Source organism: Hippoglossus hippoglossus, chromosome 12 (assembly GCF_009819705.1).
Source record: "Hippoglossus hippoglossus isolate fHipHip1 chromosome 12, fHipHip1.pri, whole genome shotgun sequence".
In the NCBI taxonomy this organism is placed as follows: domain Eukaryota; kingdom Metazoa; phylum Chordata; class Actinopteri; order Pleuronectiformes; family Pleuronectidae; genus Hippoglossus; species Hippoglossus hippoglossus.
Genome location: NC_047162.1, coordinates 7387831 through 7412568, shown reverse-complemented (window position 1 = coordinate 7412568; position 24738 = coordinate 7387831). Strand labels below are relative to the sequence as shown.

The 24738-nt window shown below is 42.5% G+C and overlaps 1 protein-coding gene across 1 annotated transcript in view; it reads left to right on the top strand.

Annotated features, from left to right (window-relative positions):
* The first annotated feature begins 960 nt into the window (after nt 1-960).
* Nucleotides 961-24738, top strand: part of col27a1a (collagen, type XXVII, alpha 1a) — a 66084-nt gene continuing 42306 nt past the window's right edge. The window contains exons 1-7 of the mRNA XM_034602401.1: nt 961-1343; nt 5714-5784; nt 11283-12799; nt 16048-16101; nt 22049-22102; nt 24219-24272; nt 24396-24449. Of these exons, the coding sequence (XP_034458292.1) occupies nt 1291-1343; nt 5714-5784; nt 11283-12799; nt 16048-16101; nt 22049-22102; nt 24219-24272; nt 24396-24449 (1857 nt within the window). The 5' untranslated portion in view covers nt 961-1290. The remainder of the gene's footprint in view (nt 1344-5713; nt 5785-11282; nt 12800-16047; nt 16102-22048; nt 22103-24218; nt 24273-24395; nt 24450-24738) is intronic.

Sequence of the window (24738 nt, the reverse complement as noted above, 5' to 3'; positions counted from 1 at the left end):
CTGGCTATAGTGTCTCTGCAGAGGTCTTTGGTATAGGTAGGCCTCACCCTGCACCGGGCCATGACCCCTCTTAAGGTAATGGGGGCTGATCCAGGTGCTGCTCACTCTCCTTGCCTCCATTAACACGTGTCCGACACAGTGGGCAAAACTGATGTCTGTATGAGCTGGCCCAAGTTTCTGCACTGTGTTTAAACCACGTTATGACAAGGTTTTTGTGTGCCTGACCAAATAAGAGAGAGATTACCCAGAAAATTACAATATATGTGGGTGGAGGCTCAGGAGGTAGAGAGGGCCGGCCACTAAGATCCGTGGTTCGATCCACGGATCCTCCAAACTGCTTTTCGAAGTGTGCTTGGGCAAGATACTGAACCCCAGATTTACAGTCTATGAATGGTGTGTGATAGAAAAAGCGCTGTATGAATGTTTGTGTGATTGGGTGAATGCAACTTGTACTGTAAAGCACTTTGAGTGGTCAATAAAACTGGAAAACCATATGGGTGACTGCTTCAGTAATCACTCCCTTTTCAATCCCCTCCTATATTTTTCACGATTTGTCTCAAAGGGGGGATGAAAGCGAGTTTAAAAGTCTCTGTTTTGCTGATGCATTCTCACACATCTTACAGCTATTTATGAATACAGTCAATATCTGTAAGTCTTTTCTCATATTTCTCACATTTCTATTTACAAAGGGGAGCTGAGATATCCTTGTAAAAGTTAAAATCTCTCTTCTGCTGATCAATTCTCAAAACTCTGTGGACGGGTGTCACCGGGGTTCATTCATTTGCCTCACCAGTGCATGGGGCTCTGGGTCGGATCCATGTAGCCACCCCCCTGGAGTAGGCGTGTAGTTGCTCGCCACAACCGCTGGGTCTGTAACTTGACACCTGGCCGCGCGGTGCGCTCTGCCATCGCTTTACCCGCAGAAAGCCCATTTAAAAAGGAAAGGGATGAGTCCTGCGCTCCTGACTCCGTAACCCCCCTCCTGAAGGACCCAGCTTTCTCTCCGGCTGCGCGGCCCTCGATCTGGATCGGCATAAATGAATGAAACGCAGGGGAATATCGACAGACAAGCGCGCAGGAAAACTCTCTATCAGAGCGGCCTGCCAGTGCCAAGAGGAATTTATGTCGGGCTTGACAGGCACTTCAACATGAGTTCTGTCCTCTGGAAGTTCATCTCCAGCTTGTCAAATGCGTAAAACGGCGACCGGTGTCTTCTGCTGCCCCCCTCGCAAAGGAGTCACGCTGTGATTAACGGATCAGGTTTTTGACTGCCGGGACAAATGAATACAAATGAATTTAGGCACCCGAAGGAGAGATTGCAGAACCTCTCATCTAGACACAAAGTAAGTGAACATTTGCTTCTCATACATTTTCTTTCAGCGTTCGCTCTGATGAGAGGATGTTGCGGAGAGCTGAGCTGTGAGCGCGCACTGACACGGACTGAGTTACAAACCAGGGAACTGTTGCGCTCCGTGTGCGTAAAGCTGTGATGTGCCGGCTGGCTGTGGTCCAGGAGTGATGTCCACTGGGGACCACTGAAGCTTTTGTATGGGCTCTGTTTAGACCATGCATTTGTCACCATTTGTCTAATGGAATGACATTAAGCGTAATTTTGCCAAAATGGCTCAATGTATCCAAAGCTTTTAATCCGCCCCTCATCAAATGTTAATTTTAATGGAACTGTAAAAAGAGACCAAGCATAATAATTAGGTTTATTTGGTGACAAACTTTGCATGTTATATTTAATATAACCTCCTATCTATGTTTTCTGCAAGACAGATCGTGATTAGTGCATTCGATTGTTTGAAAGTATTTGCCATAAATACTTATGCAATGGGTGCATGTAGATGTTTTGCTAAACAGTGTTTACGGAACAGACCCGGTAGAGCGAGCAAAACATCAGACATTTATTCGGATCTATACATTTTAATTAGAGGTTTATCAGCATACACTTTGTGAGGATGCTGGCCATGTTTTCCTTTTTACGCAGCCACTTTTACGCACTTGAAAGGATTGTTTTAAAAGGAAGGATGAGATTACTATCTTCAAAGAAAGGACTATAATTAGTATTAGGAAGGTGAAGTAAATTACATCAGCTTATTCAACAGGATACATTCCCTGAAAACAACCACTTATCGATGCATTTAAGCAAACACCTGCGAGTTTTACTGCTCTGGTTCATAAAGTCCAGATGTTGTATGCAAGTGTTTACAGCATAAATTTTCACAGACAGTGAAAAATTCATCGGGCCGTTGTAATATATTGAGCTTGGTGCTGGGTTGGCTACAGCAGCAGCCAGCTGTTGCAGAATTGTCGCATAAAAGTCATTCATTCGTGTGCAATTCTAACATTTCATTAATATTTGGCTTTATTGCGCGGTAAACATCTGGTTCAGATAGTGGCAGAGATAGTTGGGGCACAGTCTTCTTGAAAGTGGAACGCAGTTGACCTGGTTTTTCAATAAATAAAGTTTTACAAATGGCATCAGTTGATCACACCTCCCTGCATGTTGCACAGAAATAACTGTCATTCGTAAAGAAATATAAGAATGGCTGTAGGGGGTTATTTCCTGACAAATGTAGCCATGGATCAACAGTGGTATATCTACATCATTCATCATTCACATGTACATGAGTTGAGATAAATGACCGTCTACCTGCGATGCAATTCGCCTTATGTCCACTTGGTGTCGCCCTCTATGTCAGACTCCTGTTTTTTTACATGCAGGTATTTATGTTCAATGTGTTGATTCATTTAAACGTTTTTTACAATGTAAAAAAGCAACTACACAATCAGCTTTTTTAAATTTCAGATTTAATATACAGAGTCTTTGCGAGATAGTCACTGTTGTTCTGATAACAAAAGTTTTGCTTCTAATAATAACTTTTGGTAAAACAAAGTCTCGCAGTGTATCATAATGAGTCATATACAATTTCACAACTCTCATCTCCTCTCAAACACAAATACTTCTGACAAAGGTTATATGATAAAAAGAAATTAGTCATACACTGTCTTAAGTGAGAGATTACTTGATTGCAGGGAAACTGTCTGTTCATCCATAGGAATTTTCCACTGTGTGTGTGTGTGTGTGTGTGTGTGTGTCTGCGCTCTGGGGGCAGAGCAGGATCACCTTTGGGAAATCCTTTCAGGGGAATCAGTGAGTAAAGTCCAAGCTTGCGGAAAAAAACTACACTGGCCCCTCAGTGGCTTCTTCTCCACCTCTGGCTGGTCGCTGGCCTGCAGACAGACAGATGCTGTTTTGAGTGTGTGTGTGTGTGTGGAGAGTGGACGATGGTGTTGTTGGGGTCGAGAGGTTAGACTCAGAGTTTAGACACGGATGATGCAGTCACGTTTTTAGGAAAGATAAAGACGGTGATGGTGGAAACATCTTCGGGGGGGGGGTGATGATTTAGAAAGAAGTATAAAAGGGAGGGAGAGCTGCTTGGTGGAAACATGCCATTGATAATCTTTAGATTAGACCATATAATGAGGCACATGGTTAACTACTTAAAAATATGAGGAGTGAAATTCCTTGATGGTATAATAAAACACATTCTGACCCCCTCTCTCCATCTGCTCAGTCACACAAATGGCATCTTTCCACTATTCACTGTTAAATTACTTTTTCATAGCAAATTAGACGTGTGTTAATCATAGTTAAGTCGAGCTGGTGAGGAGAGAAAGATGGTATCAGCAGTAGAGAGCAGTATTCCCCCCCCCCCCCCCCCCCCCCCACCTCCTGTCTTTGAAATGTGAGTTCAGCGACTCACAGCAAAATATATAGGTTTGACTCTCAGGTTTGATGCATGACTCAGGAAGAAGCATTGTTCATCTGGCCTGTATTTTGTCTACTCATTGAGAATTCCCTCTGGTAGTCTTGTCATGTAGCTCACTGTTGCATGTATGAAAACCATACCAGACGTGGTTAGTTACACATGGCAGCCTTACTGATTTAAATGCCCTCTGTGCACAAATCCACCTCGTGCAACATCCTTCAACATATACCCTGTTGCACACACTTCCTAATGAAAATCTGAAGAAGCTACACTTAATTTTTTTATATGAAAAGCCAAAGAAATCAGCGCTGTTGCCCAGGAAACTTGATCCAGCTTCCACACATGTAAACAGCCTGAGGGACAGAATGAGTGTTATTTGCTGCAGTAAAAAAAAAAATCTCAGCATTCATGACTCATTTTCAGAAAGCTGATCTCTCCTCAGCTGATAAGAAACTGACTGTGGCTGTAACCAGCTGGGAACGTCTGGTGGCTACCCACACACAAACACACACACACATCCTGAGTAACCATAGCCAGCTGTATATTGGGTCGATTGTGCTTAAGCTTTATTGGTAACAAGGAGCTAGAAGAGCAAGAGATAAATGCCACAAACACACATACAGTATAAGCCCACCATCACACGCACATACACTTACATAAGTACAAACACTCTGATTGTGTACATTCGCCACATATTGACCTAGGGGTTGTTTGGAGTAATATTTTCTAAACAGAAAGAGAAGACCGCTGTGCACAAAAGTTACATTTAGACAATAGTTACAGTCTTTCCCACGTCTATGTATATGGTGTCCTTGGCCCACGCCCGCGTCTGCCTGCTTCCCTGTGGCCCTCCAGCCACAGCTGCTATACACATTCCCCCCCAACTAGTGTGTGACCATGTGTGTCTGGATGACCTCCAGCGGTAAACAGTGGCTCCCCTGCCTGTCACCAGATCTCGGTCCCCCACTGAGCTCTCAGTCCACTTGCCAATCAGCCTCCTTTAGCTTTACTGCACACCTGGATGTGGTGAGGGTGTTGAGACAGAGCATTTCGTTTTTGTTTCGTGTGTATGTGTGTGTGTGCGTGTGTTGGTTTTGGGGAGGAGGGTTGATGGATAAGACCACTATATTTATGCCTTACAAACCACAAAGTGAAGCTGTGTGTGTGTGTGTGTGTGTGTGTTTTGGAAAGAAGTGCACTGAGTTGTAAGTGCTTTTGCAGAATCCACTTCCCATTTGTTATTCTCATATCAGCGGTTCAGTTGCAAAGCCTGTGTTTTTCTTGAATCAGTGTTTTGGTGGGATGCAAAAACAATGATCATTCAGATCACTTTCATTTCCTTTTATGTCACTGGAAAAATCTATTTTGTAATCTCAGTCTATGTCCGTGTTTTTGTAGTCTATTAAGACACATGCCATAGATTTTGTAACAGCAGCAGTTGTGTCTTCAATAAAGCAGATTTTAGGATGTTCAGGAAGTTCTTCAAAGTACTGGTAGTTAATACACACTTTACAAATTCTTTACAGAGCTGATGTACGCATTAAAGACATATTTTTGTTGCCACGTTGTGAAAAATCCCTTTGACCTGTTGGTCTGTCTGATCACCTTTACAAAAATCAAATACTAAAAAAACCTGTCAACATTTAAGGTTGCTAGTTGAAACCCTTGATTAATACCTTATTTTGATATATATGGATATTAGAACATGTGAAACCCATTAATATTTATTGGATCCACACATTGGTATCATTTATAAATGATTTGTTACCAAACAGAAAGGTTAAACACCAGAAATAAATAGGATTTTTACCCAACCTGGCAACCCAAAATCTGTTAATAAAGCATTAAGAGTTATGTGATCTATTATTATTTAATTATGTATAAAAAAAACAAGTGTGCGCTGCCTGTTTCTAATGTCCTTTCTTCTCTTCCCACAGGAGAGCCCTATTGCTCTGCACCGTTTTATATTGTACTTGTTACCTGGGACTTACACAAGTACACTCTGAAGGTAAGACATGGCTCCCACTCATTTCCACTTATTTTCACTCATTCACTCACTTCCCTGCCTCAGTCTCTTTTCTCTCTACCGAAAAGTTTGGAGCAAAAAAAATGAAAACAGTAAAAAAAAAAAGATTGGTACACTGGAGGGATTTTGTAGTTATTCTTCGCCCGTTTGGTCATTGCCCAAGCACGTAAACACATTGCTATGAGATTTGGGCCAACCGTTGCCATGACGACAAGTGTTGAGTAAGCTAAGTTGAGTGAGTAAGGGAGTGATCAGGTCATAGATACAGAGCAAGACCATTACAGAGAAAAAAAACCTCTCAAATCACTAATGGCTCAGTTCTTCTACACAGAAACTGTTCTGACGGCAATCAATATATTTACAATTGCCACAATGCTTATTGTTTATCTGTCTGGTTCTCAACATAATGTTTTCATTCTGTCTCCGCTCTCATAGCGTTGTTTTCAGATGCAGCGGGCAGCTGGTTTCAGTAAAAAAGTATTTTCCAAATGCAGACAATGACAGTTAGAGACTAGCACATTAATACAGCAGAAGAGCCAAGTATTTCATTCAGCAGGTGGTGGAGACCAAAACAGAGCTAGAAGAGAATAAATAGTGGATTTTCATTCATCAGGTGGCCAAAACAAAAGCTCCAACTAAATGATAATGTTGCTTCGGAACTACTGGAAGAATAATGTAGTGCTGGATGTTTGCGATATCTAATTAAAAGTTGATTATATGCCAGTCTTTCCCTAAGGAGCCAAAAACTATCGTATTAGGTGCAGCATCAAGTAGGAATTGATGCAAATATAAAAATAAAATGTTATCATTTTTGTATCTCCTGCAGTATTGATTGATCTAATATTGACAGCAAGTCATCCTCTATGACCATTGTACTACTTTTTACTTTTTATTTGATTTATTTGAGTTACTTTTCGTACCGTTTTGACGGTTTTCCCCTGATGAAAAGTTACAGTCCAGTGAATTGGCCCCTTCTCTTCTCTAGTTAATATGATTAAGACTGACAGGGGCACAGGGTTCAATAGGCCCGACACAGTGACTGAAAACTGACGGCAGACACAACCAAATATCACTTCAGTTAATTACGACAAGGTTGAAACCTTTTTTCCCCCCATTTCCAATTGTTATTCGGTTTACAGCGTCAAACTCTACATGGCTCCTATAATAAGCCATGTAAAAGCTTACATCTGTTATTTTAAGTGATCGCTTATTACATTTACCACCCACACACACCTCCACTATCCCATGTTAAACTAATATGTCAGGTGGACCTGACATATGAGTGAACATAAAAACCTTTCCTAAATGGAAGTACAAAAGTAGGGAGTGTGTTTTCTTTAAATTCTGAAACAGTAGCTCTGCTCCTCACACCACCACCACACACATTGTGGATCAGAGAGAGGCTAAGTATTTTATAGAGGGAAAAAGGCAGCGTAAGAAGCATATTAAAAGAGTTTGATTTAAAAAAAGGAATAAATCTGAAGGTCATGTAGTAAGAGGGTCATAGTAATTACCCAATTAGTAAGCTGTATATCTTACTGCAAAATGAATTTATTTTGGAAAGGGTCAGTTTTGGTGTAGCTTTTCCTTGTATATAATGTCATTGCATTGGCCAACATCTCTAAGGATAGATCATCTAAGAAATCTCATAACAACATATCAGCCTATAACCATTTTATTTACACCGCCCATGACATTAATAACATCTTTGATGTTTTTATTTAATAAGAAATGTAGTGGTCAGGATTTTACAATTAAAAAGTGTCACTGTTTTCTGATGGAGAAACCTTTGGCATTTCTCTATTTCATCTATTTAAAAAAATGCATGAAACATAAAGTAACATCTATGGTTTGATTCCAGTCAGAGGCCTTTGCTGCATGTCATATTCTCTCACCTTATTCATTGTCTCTCTGTACTGCAAGCTGTCAAGAACGTAAAGTTCAGTTGCACGCTACCACGGGGTCTGTGTGTCATACTAGCCATAGATGAATGATGCATGTCATATCCTTCAACATTTTCTGCCTGTATCTCTCTCCAAATAAAAAACAAATGCCAAAAAAATCAGTCCCTGATTGAAATCATGCGAGAACGCCAAGATTGTCATCCATTTAATAAGTGTCGACTCCAAAAGTAATAATGTGGCAATACATACAATGATGATTCTTCTGTCAAGAAACATCATAAATGTCTACAGACAAGCGCTGGCCAGTCCAAGTGAGATTATTTGACTGTGTTTGAATGTGTGAGTGACTTCATCCTCTACAAGGGATAACATTTCAGAGTAAAGAGCCTTGGATACTCTCTCTGTCCTACTTGAGTAATTTGGCACAGAGCGAGGCTATGAACTCCAGCCATGTGTTAAACACAAGTCTCTGTGTGTGTGTTCACATCCACACAGTATTCTGTATATCTAAAACCATATAGGTTAATGTATGCTCCAGTAATAGTGCATGTGGTATTAAAGTAAAAGGTTTGGAAACAGCGGTCTACGTACAGATGCATGTAATGCCCCCCATGCCTTTCTGCCAAATCCTGTCCTGTCCCTTTACTGCAGAGGAGACCACACAGAGAGGCTTCACTTTTTGGATGGGTATACACCGAATCCCATGTAGGTTTTGTTTAATCAGCGTATTTTATAAAGCCCCGATGTTTTGAGGTAAGGGAAAGTCTTACAGTCCTGTACAGTGCAAGGAAAGACTAAGAAAGGGCTATGTAGGAGGCATGCCTAAATTCAGATCACTTTTCACTGGGCCAAAAAAACATGTTTTAAAGTTGTGATTTGACCGATGATATGATGCTTTCACAGACATATCAGTATTGACTTCGAATTTTATTTCACAGAACAAAGAATGCTGAAAACATGTGTTTCCTAAATTTGTATTTTCAATATATTTGGTTGAGTTTGTGTTATGAGATCTTCAAGTCATTGGCATTTTTTTTAAACATATATACCAGCCGATTTTGGCATGGGCCCCACAAAATCCAATTCGATCACACGCTAGTGTGATGTTGGAGTATAATGTTGTTTAAAATCCACTGCAACATTTGTTAAAAACTTGTTATGTATTAGAAGCAGTCAGTAATTCGAGTCTAGACTGATCAGTTTGAGTGAATTTGTTTTACATGATATATGTGTGAACTGTTTTCTGCAAAACAGTTATCAGATGTTTTCTCCCTCAAGTCTAGTTACTTTATAACTACCACTGTTATCAGTGATTAGATTCATATTCAAAACCTTTTTTAAACTTTATATGCAATTGTATCTTTTTTAATATTCTAAGTCTGATGCCCCACAGTGGTCTATTGATGCATGGCTGGTATTATAGAAAGACAAGCATCTCATTGAAGTCCATGCTCTCTCTCCAGCTCATGAGCTATTGTTGGGACTGACCATCTGCCTTTCCCCTCATCTTTTCCGCTTTCTGTCGTCTCATCAACATTGCATGTCCACTTTTCTGGCTTTTCACAAGCAGGGCTTCTGTACACATGTCCCCATTAAACAAGACCCAGTGACCACAGGTCAGAGTGAGCCCAGAGACAATAAAGATGGTGAGGGGCCTCGATCGGAGATCACAGGTCATATGGAGAAACACTGGGACCACTAAGACAGAAACATTGAAAGGAGGGTCAGCAGAGAGGCTGCAAACTGTATTCTGCTGCACTGACTCGTGGTGAATGTCCAAACTGACTCTGTTGACAAGGAGGGCAGAGAGGAAGAAGGAGAAGGGGGATGCTGTCTGATGATGCCGATGTCCTCTGTTTCATTAACCCCCTATGGCCTTAAAATAAAGAGGCCATGCCTTGATATCGCTGGAGCAACCATTTCCAGCACTAATACTTTAGCATACTTTATGTGGAAACTTTACAGAAAATCTACATTTAGAGACTGAACTCTGCCCTCTGTGGCTCAAAATTCACAAACACTGAAGATTACACTTTGCCTCATAAGTGAGAGTGTTGGCCTGATGGTTGCTATGAGAGGATTAGGTCCTTTAGCCTGATTGTGCGTTCCTGGTACTGGCTGCTTTGGCCTTGACTGAGCCTCTTCACAATTACAATTACTTCTACAAGCCGTCATGTTTCTGACGACAAAGTGAACACCAATGACAAAGTCTTGGGACTTTCAATCTCTACAATAAAATATGTACAGTGAAGGGATAAATATATCTCCTGCATTATTTTCTCTCTGTCTCATGAGTAATTTAATTTTTGTAACTTGATATCTGTATAAAAATAGCAAAAACCACAAGCATAACGAGACAGTATGACATTTCACCAAACAAAGACATAACCAGTTAGATAAAGATCATACAATTGAAACTACTGTACTTTGATTTTTCTTTGAAGCTTTAAATTATTTTTGTTTCCCTAGATGTTTAAATGTGGCCACATAAGGATTACATTGTGAATTGTATGCCTGCAAGGAAATAAACTACTTGTACCATGGGGGCACTTTGTTGTGTGCCTGCTTAAAGCTGCTTTATGCTTCACAAGAGTCATACAATGAAAGTTATGACACAACTTGCAGTGCTGGATAAGAAGCACAATTCTGCAAACCACTGACATTTGAAACAAAAGCCACCACAGCACCATCTACCCACACAGACACACAAACCAACCAGGATCAGTCCACGATCCCCAGCCGTCAGCCTAGTTTTATGTCTGTCTGGACCTATACATAGTCATTTAGTTTGGTCTAAAGTTGCGGCAGACAGCTTACAGAAGCAGTTTGGTGGTCCCGAAGCCCAACGAGTAGTTTATTATTCTTTTTATTTCATTTTTTGTTTCAGCTACCTTTTTTCCATCTCTTCACCTTGCAGAGTATATTCTCCCTTTCTATGTGAACTGCTGTTCTGTGTTGGCTGAGAGATGAGTGGGACAAGATGTATGGCTGGTATGCTGCCATGCCTGTCATGTGGTTCTGTTTTGTTCATATAAAGTTTTGTAAAATTGGCATGTAACCCAGTGTAGTCAATCAAACTGCCACTTGCAAAGATAGATCAAACATTTGGCTGAGCCTCACTCGTGGCAGGGAGAGCAAATTCTCACAAAGAGCTCAGAATACCCTTTTAATTGTTGAAATCTAATATTTTTCTTCCGCATTATTGTTTTCATTTATGTATTTACTTACTGTTGTGTATGTATTTGTTGTCCAGTGTCCATGTTTCTACCACATCAATATATATTAATAATTCTCTCCATTTTTGCCACATATAGTAGCAAAACTTTTAATCCAGATGATAAGTGTAAAACTAATCACTCGCCTGTGCCCTTACAACTGCCCTGCCATTGTCCTTGTGTGATGAAAACTTCCCTTTCGCATTCATGCATGAAGCCATTTTTCCTTTCCAGGTTTAGAAGAGACTGCAATAATAGGCTTTTGATTTTCCCTTTTGACTGATGGCACTGGTGCGTGACCTTCATTAACAAGCCTGTCATAATTATTTGCAACTCTAACACTGCTCTCCTTTCCATCTAGATGTGGACATCCTCCAAAAGTTGGGGCTTAAGGGAGAAAAGCCGTCACGCTCGGTGCCTGCAGGGGTCATTCCATTCAGATCAGGGATCATCATCAACCAGCGGGCACACATCGAGGCTCCATTGCGCTCAGTCTTCCCAGCAGCCGTCGGGCCCAACTTGGCACTGGTCCTGAGTGTGCGCTCACACCGTGTCAACAGTGCTTTCCTCTTCACCGTGCTCTCAGACCACAGGAAGATCCTTCTTGGTCTGCAGCTTGTACCTGGAAATCTGGTCCTTCACACGGGACCGAACACCTCGGTGGCACTGCCCTATGAGCCCCATGATGGTCAGTGGCACCAGCTTGCAGTTGGGATTAATGGACGGAGAGTGACTCTATATGCCTCCTGCGGAGAGCAGAGTGTTCATGCAGACTTTGGGTCGGACAGTGATGAGGGACTCGCTCCAGAGCTCCAGGGCTCCTTCCTGCTGGGGCAGACAAGCCAGCAACAATACTCAGCACACTTTGAAGGAGCCATCTGCCAATTTGATCTGGTCCCTTCTGCACAGGCAGCTCACAACTACTGCAAGTACATTAAGAAACAGTGCAGGGAAGCTGACACATATAGGCCTAACCTTCCTCCCCTGCTGCCAATCCTACCACGAGAAACAAACATCACAGCCACCGCTGCTACCCCTAAACGTAGTGGCCCAGAAACGGCCAAGAAGGCCACAGGGCAGAGCCTTGCCAGGAGTGTTGCCGCCGCTGCCTCAGCTGTCAGATATGTAGCTTCCACCCAAACAATGAAACCCAACCCTGGGACCATTCCTACACCCCTGCTGGGAACTGTGATGCCAGTCACAGTCCAGCTAGGTTTGGCCTCGCCGCCTCTGAAGGCCAGGACAGAAACAGTCACAGCACCACTCAGGACAAGAGTACCCTCCACAAAACCACCAACCCCAAGACCCACCACTTCTAAAGCTTCAAATCAGAAACCCTCCAAACCTACTCCCCCAAAGCCCACACCTCATAACACCACCAAGAAGACAATCTCAAAAACAGACATCAAGAAAAAACCTACAATTCCAGCCACTACCAGCACCAAACCCTCCAAGACAAAACCTGACTCTGCTTTATCAGACCAAGATGCAGTCCCAAAGAAACCACAACCCACCACAGCCAAGAAAGCATCTCCCAATCCTAAAGTTACAGCATCCAAAGCCACTCTGTCCAAAACCAAAACAAATTCTGTCAAAGTTGTCCCTTCAAAACCAACAATATCCAAAGTCAACCCCTCAAAATCCACAATCTCAAAAATGATGACTGCCAAAACCTCCAAGCCAACGGCCAAACAGGTCACCAAGCCCACAAAGCAGGCCAAAACAACCAAGGCTCCAGTCACCCCGCCTACAACCAGACCTTCATACAACACAGTAACACCACCTGCTACTGATGGCTTCCAGAGCTGGGAGGTGCCACCTACTCAGTTCTCCCTGCTAGCTGGACCTGTAGGACAGAAAGGAGAGGCTGGCTTATCGGTAAGCACCGCAAGTCTGTTGGGTTGGTCTAGTAAAAGTTATTGTGGGACTGTGCCATGAAAAAGGGCAAATTGACACTACAGAAACACAGAAGTATAGTGAGAGGCCATGTTTGGGGATGATTTAAGGTAAAAGCAAGAATATGAAAGAATGCTATAAGTAATATCAGAAGCTGGTGACAGTGTAAAAGAACAAAATTGATGTAAAATTGTCTTTTTTGGCTCCGGTCAGGCAAGACAGAGATGATATGACAGTACAAGCATATATAGAAAACAGGTGAGCCCCAAAACCTTCAGGATAAACCAGGAATACATTTTCTACAAGATTAAGATGATGAGGCGATGAGGGGGGTGAGTTTGATGGTTTAGTTTAGCAAAGAGGTGAAAGGGAGTGAAGTACTTCCTTTAGAGACATCCCAGCCTCTTCTGGTCTTTGTCACCTTTGACAGAACAGCTCTGGGGCTGGAAATAAGAGACGACAGAGATACTCTATGTAGGTTAATGTGGCACTATTTCCTTTGCCACACAGGTAAGAAATCCTGCCTTTCTTCTCCCTCCTTTTCCTCGTTCCTCTTTGCACCACAACCCTCCAGACTGGGTGTGACGTGTCAGGTCTGACGCCTTGCCGTCTCTGCACCAGATTCCTCTGTCACAGAGGGCTAGTGGAGGTCACATGGGCCTCTTTCAAAGCTAGGTCAAGGGTCAAAGCAGTCAGTAAACACCATCATTCAGCTTCCTATAGGGCAAGCACAAAGGTAGACTAGGCCTTGACTATATTTCGGGAAGCACCAAGATCCATTTTCACCTTTTCAATAGATTTCCCACTCAGCATCAGAGGGCATCTCCCTTTCATCTTGCCTGACCTCTTGAGATCAAATGTAGTTTACCCTTATTTTAGGGAAAGATGTGAGTGCTTCTTAACAGAAGCCAGGATCCACATGCACAATCGCATTTGTGCTCAGTCAAAGAGCAATTCAATATTTAAATTTTGTTAAAAACATTTTTTTAGTTCGGACAAACTGTGCTTGGGATTTTTAACATGTTATAAGCTACAAGTTATTACCTTTTACACCTCCACACGTGGCCTGACTTCAATGTCTCCTCGGCACGTTTCGGGCGTTACGTGTATTTAAAGCTAGCCCTGTGATTAAGTTGTTCAAGGGCTTTGATTTTGGTGCCCTTTTCTCTGTAGTTGGCTCTAATTTGCCACTGTTGATTGTAGAGTGTGATGTGCCTAGTGTTGGCTAATTTACCGCTGAAGTGACGTCCTCACCTGACCTGATCCTCATTACACTGAACCAAAGCACCACTTGCAACCTAAGTATGAAGTGCTCTGATTTATCACAGAAAAAAGAACACTTTGCAAGTGCTGGTACTGTTCTGAAACATCCAAGCTCATTAAACTCAGAACGGTCAGAACAAAGCATGTGATCCATTTATGGCCCAGGAGTATGAAGAATCTGTGTACATCTTCTAGACTTTCTATTTCAATCAAAAATGTGTGTTTTGTCAGAGTCCAGACTTACAGGCAGTCCGACGATCGGACACTGTCCATCTCACAGCACAGTCTTTTATATACTCTCTCTCTCTTAAAATCACACACACGACAGGAATAAAAGTAAGAAGCCCATGAAAAGCATCACATTCACTGTGGTTTCAGCCACTAAATTTGTCATTTATCACTCTGCTGCTGCCTAAAGCATGACAGAGCTGAGTTAATGATTTGGACTTTTCACTGTGCACTGTACTGCGGCTGCCAGGAGAAACAGCCAGTGCAGGCACAGATGTGGCAGAGTTCCCCATTTAAAGTACCTTTGGCTCCTTACTGACACATTAAAAACAACTTTCTTTGAGATTTGTCCCACTGCACATCTGAATGTATTTATATGTACAGATTTTTTTTCATGTGAGAGTTTAATTTGTTTAATTTCAACTGTGCTGGATGTTAGTTAAAATTTACTAACCTGAACTGACTGAGTTTTATACATATCTGAGCCTTCTGTTCTCAGTTTACACATATCTTTCACACTCCTTTTATTTGCCTTTCTACACTATTTTAATTGCCTTTCTACACTATTTGACAATGCCCTAATTAATCTGAACTGAAGACAATTAATGTCTTTGTTACAAATATTATTTGTAACGGGTGATCAATGTGGTGATTTCTTTCTGTCTTTCTTTTTAAGACAAAGACAAAAAGAAATCCCACAATGCTAAAGATGGACAGGTGCAAAGAGGAAAAGACTGTAACAATAAACAAACAAACAAGTGTAAGGAAGGAGAGCCAGACCAGGGGGTGGAGGTGTGAAGACGGACAGTGGTGTGTGTTGTTGTTGACAGGTCTTGGGGCTACCACTGAGCGCACCACCTGTAACAACAGGGGTGGTCTCAACCATGGAGGTCGCCCCTGGAAGAGGTGGTAGGGGGCCGATTATAATCATCAGAGTGATATAAAGCAGATTGCAGACAGGCATGCAGGTAGCAGCCATTCAGAAGCTTTAGATGGAGACAGTTGGCGTTGTTTTGAAGGTTTTAAGTTGTTTTGGATGTTTTCCTGTGTCTCTTAAAGTTCATAGCCTTGTGAAAATTGAGATGAGGAAGCTACAGAAAGTGTAAAACATTCACACGGCAGTAACTGCGCTTAATAGCAGATGCTGCTGCTTTATTTTTACAACAACGTCATATTTATGTTATCTCAGCCATCACATTTAACAGTATGGTTAAAGTACTGTAATGGATTTGACATGGAACAAAAGCATTTTTAAAACTGCAATTTAGAGACTGTTACGAACATTTACATGAGGATCTGGAGCCATACAGGTAGCGCTTAAATAGCCACAGCAGCCACGAATGCAATGTTTTTCCTCGCCTCTCCCTTGCCTCCATTTTTTGATTAAAAGAAAACGAGCAAGCGCAAGCCTGATAAAACCACACAGGGGCCTTGAGTGGCGCAGGAAATGACCTGTTATTTCTAGTGTTTCTACGGTTTCCTGCCGCACAGCCTCACAGCGTCTGATGGATAAGGCTGAACTCTCATCACCTTGAGATGGAAAAGGGAGAGGGTCTCACTTTTTTTCATCCTGCAGCCAGAGCGTGCAGTCTGTCTGTGGAAACACACAAAGCAGCCTTAAGGACCTGATGGTTTTGACAGAGCGTGATAAAATCAGATTGCTGAGGTATAGGATAAGTTTGTCTGTGTGGTGTGTGTCGGTATGTGTAACACTGACCGAACGCTCTCTCTCTCCCCAGGGACCGCCAGGACCTCCAGGGAAGCCAGGCCTGCCAGGCAAGAAGGGTCCTCGGGTAAGTCTGCTTTGCGTGTCCTCAAACACCTCCAGCTACATCAAACACACTTCCATCTCTAATGTCTGGAAATAATTTTGTCTGGTGCTCAACCCCGCGATTTTTTTCTTTCAATGGAACTATGTTAATAGGTGTGTCTTCATTAAGGTTTATTTTGCGGCGTGTGTGTGAGTGTGCACGCTCGTGTGTGTTTATTTGTGCTTTTGCTACTGCTGCTGACGTACATGATGACTGAAAGCTCAAACACAAACAGTCAGTAATAACCCCCTTGGCAGAGAAGTGACTCAGAAAAACAGACGGACAGACAGGGACAGAGAGGACAGTATCTGTGTGTTCCAGCCTCGAAGGCAAAGTCCTGGACCTTTCTGCAGTTACAATAATAACCTGCAAAGCCAGGCCCCCACATCACTTTTAAATCCCTCCCATCACCCAGCTGACACACACACGCACACACACACATACTCACACACAAAGTTTTCCTATGCAGGGAGATTGACCATATTCAGCACGGGGCTGTGAGTGCTGACCTCCCACCCCTAAGCATAAACAGGAAAGCTCCTATAAAGACGGCCTTTCAAAAGGCTGCCTGTGCCACAGGATGCCTAATAAAAGCACTGTAAACAGACAGAGAACACATGGCTCCACTGGACTTTCTTCTCCTCACTGAGCTGTTGCAGCAGGCTGCACCGACACTTCATAGGAATCCCATCCCGGACTAATGAAAGGCCTCTTTCTCCGAGGCAGTTAAATAGATATAGTCTCATTCTTGGGTCTTCTTTCAGGAATTCTCCTTCACTTCCTCACGTCCATGTGGTTGTAGTAGGTATGGCAACATCTGTCAGACGGACCCAGACTAACATATCTCATTTCTACTGGCTGCATTGCTATGAAATTTGGTACAGTTATCCACAACAGCCCTGAAGGTGAATCCTAATGACTAATGATCCTTTGACTTTTTCTCAAGCACCACCATGAGGTTGACATCTGGGGTGGGGCATCAAATGTCTCGACTTTGACATGAAATCTGGTGCGCACATTCATGTTCCCCTCAGGGTGAATTCTCATAACATTCTAAAGCCTTTAACATTTTCTCTCATGACAAAATAGTATATCCCATTAGAGAAGCCTCTATGTTAATGTTAAATACTGAGCAAACAAGCCTCTCGTTCACCAATCATATCAAATTTTGATAATCAATGCTTTTAGTCAATGTCTACATTATGTGCAAACAGTTTATATTCCCATGAATGTGCTTTTGTCTTTTAATATGTTTTTTATTATTACATACTGTTTTTTTTGTCTCTCTGTGTCTGAGAGCCTCTTAAGCTAAAGTCTCTATGACCCGATCCATTATAGATGTATAAGGAGGTCTTTGTCTGACTCTAATTAAAGCTGTTTAAGCCCCAGCAGCACCTCCTATCCCGTCACAAGTAGCAGTTCCCCCGACATCGCTCCCACTTAGGTGGATTTCGTGTGATCCAAATCAAACTGGAATAAAACTTTAACTGAGCTCAAGCACCGGGAGTTGTGTGAACTTGGTCAAGCCAAGTATTATTAAAGAATGACTCCAAGTGGAGCTGTTTCTGCGTAACCAGGCTGCAGCTTTTCTTTTAAAATGAAAACCATATTTAACTTGAGTTTGTCAAGTACAATTTCTCCGTTCAAGACAAGCAAGCAGTTAATCAATATAATGAATGGTACTGATATTATCTCTGCAAATTAACAGAAAAAAATAGTCAAAACATTTAACATGCACTGCAGCACAATCCCTCCGGCTTGGCTTGGAGCCTTGACGTAAAATTACAACTCCTACGCTTCTACGTCTGTGTCAAACCTCATTCATCAGCAGTATGTATCGACCAATCACCTCACGCTGATTTACATCCTGGTGGCTTTAGACGTGGCCTTTGACCACCCCGGCAAACCAGCTGTTGAGCCGCCTGCGGCATTGTCTGTGGAAGTGGTTGGTTTGCAGAGCACAAACAAGGAAAACAAGCCTCCTCAATAAAAAGGCACTTGTATAAGCCATCGCATTGGTTTTGATGCCACTTTAACGGGGGTCACTTGCAAACACACCACCAGCGTCTGTCTCTGACCTCACAGTCATTTTGTTTTACACGCACACACACAACTACACAGAATCGCCCACACAGCGGAGTTTACACGCTAAAGCGCTAATCCCACAGCGTGTACAGCACAGACATATGCGTTGGTGTTTATGACCCGCCTATATAAAGAGTGAGACAGATTATGATGCTTTCCTGTAAACAAAAGCATTTATCAAGTTTAATTGCCGCTACCATGTGTGTGTGTGTGCAAACAGCGTACACACACTTGCAGGCATGCACTCACAAACACATGTGATTCAAACAATAAGGGTTTGGTTCCAATTTGAGAAAGGAAATTCACTTGTTGATTACTGTAATTAATATGTTGCAAGTTGCAGGCTCACCGGTGGAATAGCATGAGATGATTATAAGCATCTTCTTCTATCTAAAACAAAATAAATTCCTGTCCTGTAGGTTTTTGCTAAAGAGACGGCAGTTTGCAGCACAGCCAGGTTTTTAAAAAAATTTTTTTTACATGACCTTCCGTAGCACCGGATTACTGGAAGTCTTTATGATGACACACAGAGCACCATTGAGCCCAACCGAGCACCACCCATGAACCCTGACCTCTGATCCCACACATATGAGTGTGAGACGCTGTCGCCGTGGCAACCTCTGTCGGCACAGGAGCCTCCGCCTGTCGGGCGAGCTCTTTCGAGTCTGTTTGTAGGTGTATGGTGGCGGCGGTGGTAGAAGGGTGTGAGAGGAAACGCAGGGTGGACGCGCCGCTGGCACACAATCCTGTATCTATCCGGGGAATGGCTGCATGTAGCCTATCGTCTGGAACCTGCTGGGTCAATAGGGTCTTTGTCTGGGTGGAAAAAAATCTCTGTCACCCATCTTTCCTCATGCTCTCCCTTCAAACCATTGCTCTGTCACTCAAAAAATCACATTGCACAAAGATTCCAGATGGACATTTTGTATAGTAACCTTGAAAGATATTACTACAAATAACTTTGAAATGAGTTAAGTTGTTAGGGCAGAGTGTTGCAGTGTGCTGGGAACACCAGGTGACGGATCAGCTTTTTAAGGGCCCGTCTTATCCCTAGTGTAAACTGTGTATATGGAACATTACTGTAATTGGCTCCAGGACAGTAAAAAGCACACACCATACATCCATTTCTTGCTTTGGATGCTTCAATACATTTTTACTACCAGATTTTAAAAGTTTGGCATAAGGCTATAGCGCTAGGTTTCCGTTGTAATTTTAAGAAGTGGTCACAGCCATTATGAGTTATTACTGTTATTGTTGAAAAATGCCTTAAATAATCATTTTGGATTACTTACGATTTCCTTCCTGACATGCTCTGGTCACTGCGTGCATGGTGCGTTTAACTCGAAAAAACTTTGGCTCTTGAAGCAAATAAATCTAAAGGTCTGGCATTTGACCAGCATTGTAATTCGTTTGCCATGTCTGCTTCTGTTATTATGAAGTTTAATTTATGTCGCTGTGAGCTGCTCTTTTCATTGTGTGCTATTGGGACTTAAAGCATAGTGAAATATTTTCCTGAATCATCTGAGGCAAAGTGTGTACTTGTGTGTGTAGATGCATGGGTATATGATGTGTGCTGACTGGGACCTTTAATTATGAAGACGTCCAGCAGTTTCACATGCTCTCTTGATCTAATGTTAGTTAGCCAGACATTGCCCCTTCGGGTCTAATTTGGCACAGCATCACACAGACTCTCTTTTATCTTTAATACGGGGACTGTATATACATTTAAACTGTTACGAGCCAGTGTTGAAAGTCAGACTATGTTTACAACGTGGTCCATTAAATGGGCTCACCTAAAGTATTCTTTGTGGGAACCTAACCTTTGGTGTGATATCGTGCATCAAGATTTAAGATGCATCATGTATATTTCACAGTATGTCTTGGCTTTAAGCTGCACATATGGTGTTGATGTAAAGTTTTGCAGATTCAAGCACAGATATTTATACGGCTCAGAGCAGGCAGCACGCACCTTACCATAACTCGAAACATTAGGAGCTGCCATTTGTTTAAATTATGACAATTTGGTCTCAACTTAGAATGGGTGCACTGAGCGAGCAGTATTATTACCACAGGAACCACAGTAACGCCCTGCATTGCTGTTCAGAGCCTGGTGGTTTTTTTTCATTTGATAGCCCTCAGCTTGTGTGCACCCCACCCTGCCCTTCTCTAATTAGACACCTGTTTTGCGAGAAGGAAGGGCAACAACATGGAGGCGAGGGCGCAAGGGCCGAATGTCGGTGCCAGCCTGTGCCTACCAGCACACTGCCCAAAATGCGGTGAACCACAGGGTTAATTTTGAAGCATGTAATTCAAACATGTCTAGTTTGTTTTAGTTTATTTAAGGCACAACAGCGCCGCTCAACACTGTCTGGGCACAGCGGCTCTCGAGGGAACGCCAGCTGTGTACAAACCGAAAATGAAAGAGAGAAGAGCGTGTGTGCGTGTGTGGGAGGGATGGAGGTGAGATCTGTAAATCCTGAGAATCCTTGGAATGGAAATATGTTCTGTTTACAACAGAACAAGGTACAAAACAAATCAGGTCTTCAGAATATATGAGAACTTTATTTTAGCTATTTGGAAATCCTGAGCGTTCTGTGACTCACTCATCAGAGATAACAGTGCTCGCTGACTTATGTCCTGCTCATTCATGAGGTGCCTCCTCTCAAGTGAATCAGACATGACTGTCATGAAAGCACCCTTTGACAGGAGGGAAGCATTTATGTTGTCATGTCTGCACCCGACCAGTCTGTCTGTTTTTCAGCTTTGTTCAAAGAGCTTTTTTTGTCTAGTTGTATGACCCAGCCTAAATCCGCTGATTACTCTTTTTGCCCCTGCCTGTCTGGACGTCTGTTATGATGTTGCTTTTTGATGCTGCTGAGCAGATCGCTAACATAATGGCTTCCTGATTTGTTTTGACTCACCTCAGTGAAACTCGCTGACCCAGCTCTTAAAGCAGTTGTGGGTTTTTTTCCGCCCTCTCTGACTCGTTTGACCCTTGACCCAGTACGCCGGTGGTGGGGGGTGAGTTAGGGGCCCAAGGGTGCCACTCCACGTGGAGGGCAGGAGCTAGGTCAGAGAACCACAGGAAAAAGTCAGAAAACGTCAATCAGAGAAAGAGACGGATAGAGGGATATATGGATGGAGGGGAGGGGTAACAAATCATCTTGTTTTTACAACTCTTGTGTAAACCAAAGAAAATTTTGTGTAGAATTATTCTCTGGCTTCTAAAGGTTTTGTGCTAAACCTTCCTGGGGGGGGGGGGGGGGGGTGCAGCTATACAAGGCGCGATGGTTCACATTACCACTATGCTGCTACTGTAGATTTCACTTTGTTTGCTTTCAGACACAGTAGTGTTCCTTTAGTCAGCAACAGCCAATGCAGACAGAAATACACACCGGCGGAGGAATTCAAAATGTTATGATACAGGGTGATCTGCATTACTCATTAAGAGGCTTGGCAAATGTGTGTTTGTGTGCGCGTGTGTGTGTGTGGAGGGGGGGTGTGATGAGGAGTGTGAGGCAACAAGGAGCAGGAAAACCACATCCATATGGTGGAACAGCTCCACAGAGCCCCATTTTCCATAAGCCTCTACCCCCAACTCAACTCACAGACACACACACACACACTCACACACATACACACACACAGAGAGAGTTGATGTATAGGAAAATAGGTTAAAGAAGCACGCAGGCTGAGGTTCTCCAGACAGTCTGTGCCCCCCTTTCTCTGTTTTTATTCACAGTAGCAAACCCCCAGTCTGCATCAGCTCTATCTCTACATGAAGAGTGATAGGGTCTCGATCAGTGTTTGATTATTTTTTTCCTCTTTCTGGCTTTTTCCGTAGGGCGATCCTGGTCCCCATGGTAACCCTGGCCGATCTGGTCCATCTGGGCTCAAGGTATCTGTCTATAAGTCTAAATCTCGATCACAAATAAGTCTGCCCCTTTGTTTTGCCAAAAGCCCAGCAGCCTTGTTGATTTTTCCACATGAAACCATTATGTACTCGCCTCTTCTGCTAATTTGACTCCATAAAGAGCAACAAGGGTAATGGAGTTTTATGGCAGAAGAAGTGCAGCTACACCTGGAGTTTGTGACATAACAAACACAACAATACCAAATACTGAGGAGATCACTTCAGCATGTGTGCTGCAGGGGTCAATGTCAGGATTCCCATTTTCTTCTAAGTTGCTTAAGGTTTTTCAGCTTTGCTCTAATGTGTGTGTATTTGATGTTTCTGACTAAAATGAATACAAGCCTATGTGCTACCACTACAAACCGAGCCCAGAGAGCACAGAAAGGTAGTTAGACACCAGGGGAGTTGAAGTGATTTATCAGAGCTCAGAGAAAAGTCATTACAACTCTGAAAGTGAGAACGCCAAATAAATCTGTCTGATTTTAATGTTTGAACATGAGGTGTCCAGTCTACGTTCCTCTTCTGATTATCCTCACTGATGTACTGTATGCAAACAGCCTTGACCTATGGCATTATATATATGTGCTCAGAGCACATAGTGAGGAGCACTACCTGCATTTTTAAGTGCATTATAAAAATGCCTTACATAAATGACAACTATGGTTACACATGGTCCACCCCCATCTTTAAACCCCTGAACTTCCCAGGTCAGGGGCTGTGTTTATTGTTGTCTCACTGCTGTAATTTATATTCTTCCTTCTCTTTTCCCCCTCTGTTTTTTGAATTACATTCCTCACTTTTCCCAAAATACTTCCATTCATTACGGCCCTAATTCTTACTCTTATCTGCTATAATCTCTCCAGAAAGTTTAAACAAAGATTATCTGTGACCCCAGCCAGTGTCTGGGCATGTTAGGTTCTTGGCACAAATTTTGACTTTTGGAAAGGGAAAACTGCTGAGGACATTCATTGACCTTTTGGTTAAGACAATAGTTCATCATTTTGGAAAATACACTTATTTGATTTCTTTTATTTCTTCTTTGGTATGGTAAATCTAGCTAGTTAGCTTTAATAAGGTATAATGTAGAATCTTTAGCTGTGGCGGTGTAGCTTAAACTGAAAACAGACGAATACAGTGTAGTGTGGCTCTATCCCAATATAATAAAGTTCACCTTCAAGTGCATTTAAAGCTCATTAATTAAGATTTTATTTGTTTAATTGCACAAAAGCGAGTAAAATGTATCATTTGTGGCTTTATGTGAGGCTATGCCCGACTATTTCTTGGCTAGGAGCAGCCTCCTGGAGGCCCTAGGAACAAACTACTCCCCAACAAAGTAATTGTTGGACTTTATAGGCGCTAGTAAGTGTTTTTTGTTAAATTTTACTAGTGTTGGATTTAGCTGTTCCCAGTCATTATGCAAAGCTGAATAGGCACGTTTCCCAAGACTATTCCCTAAAGGTGAATATTACCTTTTATAATTCCCTGGTTCGAGTCTTTCAGGGAACCTTTGTTGCAGGCCATGCTCCGCTGGAGTGAAAAAAGTGGAAAAGTTTCGAGACCTTGCCTCAGTGAATCCCTATAATGGGAATGGTGCCACAGTGCCAGGCCTCTTCTAACTGGCAGGTGCATTGAGTGAATGATTTTGAGGTGTTTGATGTCTCAGGGTGCACCGCAACTTCCGCTCTTTCATCGTTAATAAATCAAACAAGGTTGTAAATAGCAGGGGTCCGAGAGGAAAGAGGGAGAGTCGAAGAAGTTTCCAATCCATAGCTTTGATGTGCTGAGGCCCCGTTATTGTTACCCGCTGACAATGAGGTGTGGCGTGTGTGACTGGAGGGCCACTGAGACCACATAATGCACCGTGGCTTAGAAAAGCATCTGTATGAATCTTTCTGTGAATTCATCAGTCACATTATAACTCAATCCTCTTGCTTTTCATAAATTGCAGTCTCCTGTTATCTAATATGTTAGCTTTTGTAACCTTAACCCTCTCCCCTGGCCAAATGAAAGGTGTTGGCGAGTGAAGTAATTTAGTTAAAATTATTTCATCAGTTGCTCTGAGAGATGGAAATCACTGAATGAGTTGTTTTTTGTCTTTCAGGGGAGAAAAGGAGACCCTGGCATCTCACCTGGTCCAGCACCCAAAGGAGATAAGGTATTACACCCCTCAGATTCTTAAGTGCTACATTAGTTTGTAACATTGTCCATTCATGATTGGTCTTTGTGCAACCAGCCAGTGTTGCAGTATTGCCAGTTAACATTCTGCTTCTTGTCCCAGGGAGACTCAGGGATTATTGGCCCGGTTGGACTGACTGGACAAGACGGCCGAAAGGTAAGACTGAATAGCTCAGGTCGATCCAAGAACCTTTCACCAAACTAATTCATAGCTTAAGTGTGTAAGATTTAGGTGAAAGAAATGTATTGGCTTATAAAATATCCCTAGTGATGTTTTCACTAGTGTGTGTTTCATCTAAATTGTACGAATTGTTGTTTTCTTTACCCTAGAATGGGCCCTTTATATTGAAGCACTTTATATTTACATTGGGAGCCGGTCCTCTCTACGGACGCCGTCATGTTTTTTACGGTAGCCCAACTGGACAAACTAAACACCTTTTGAGTTT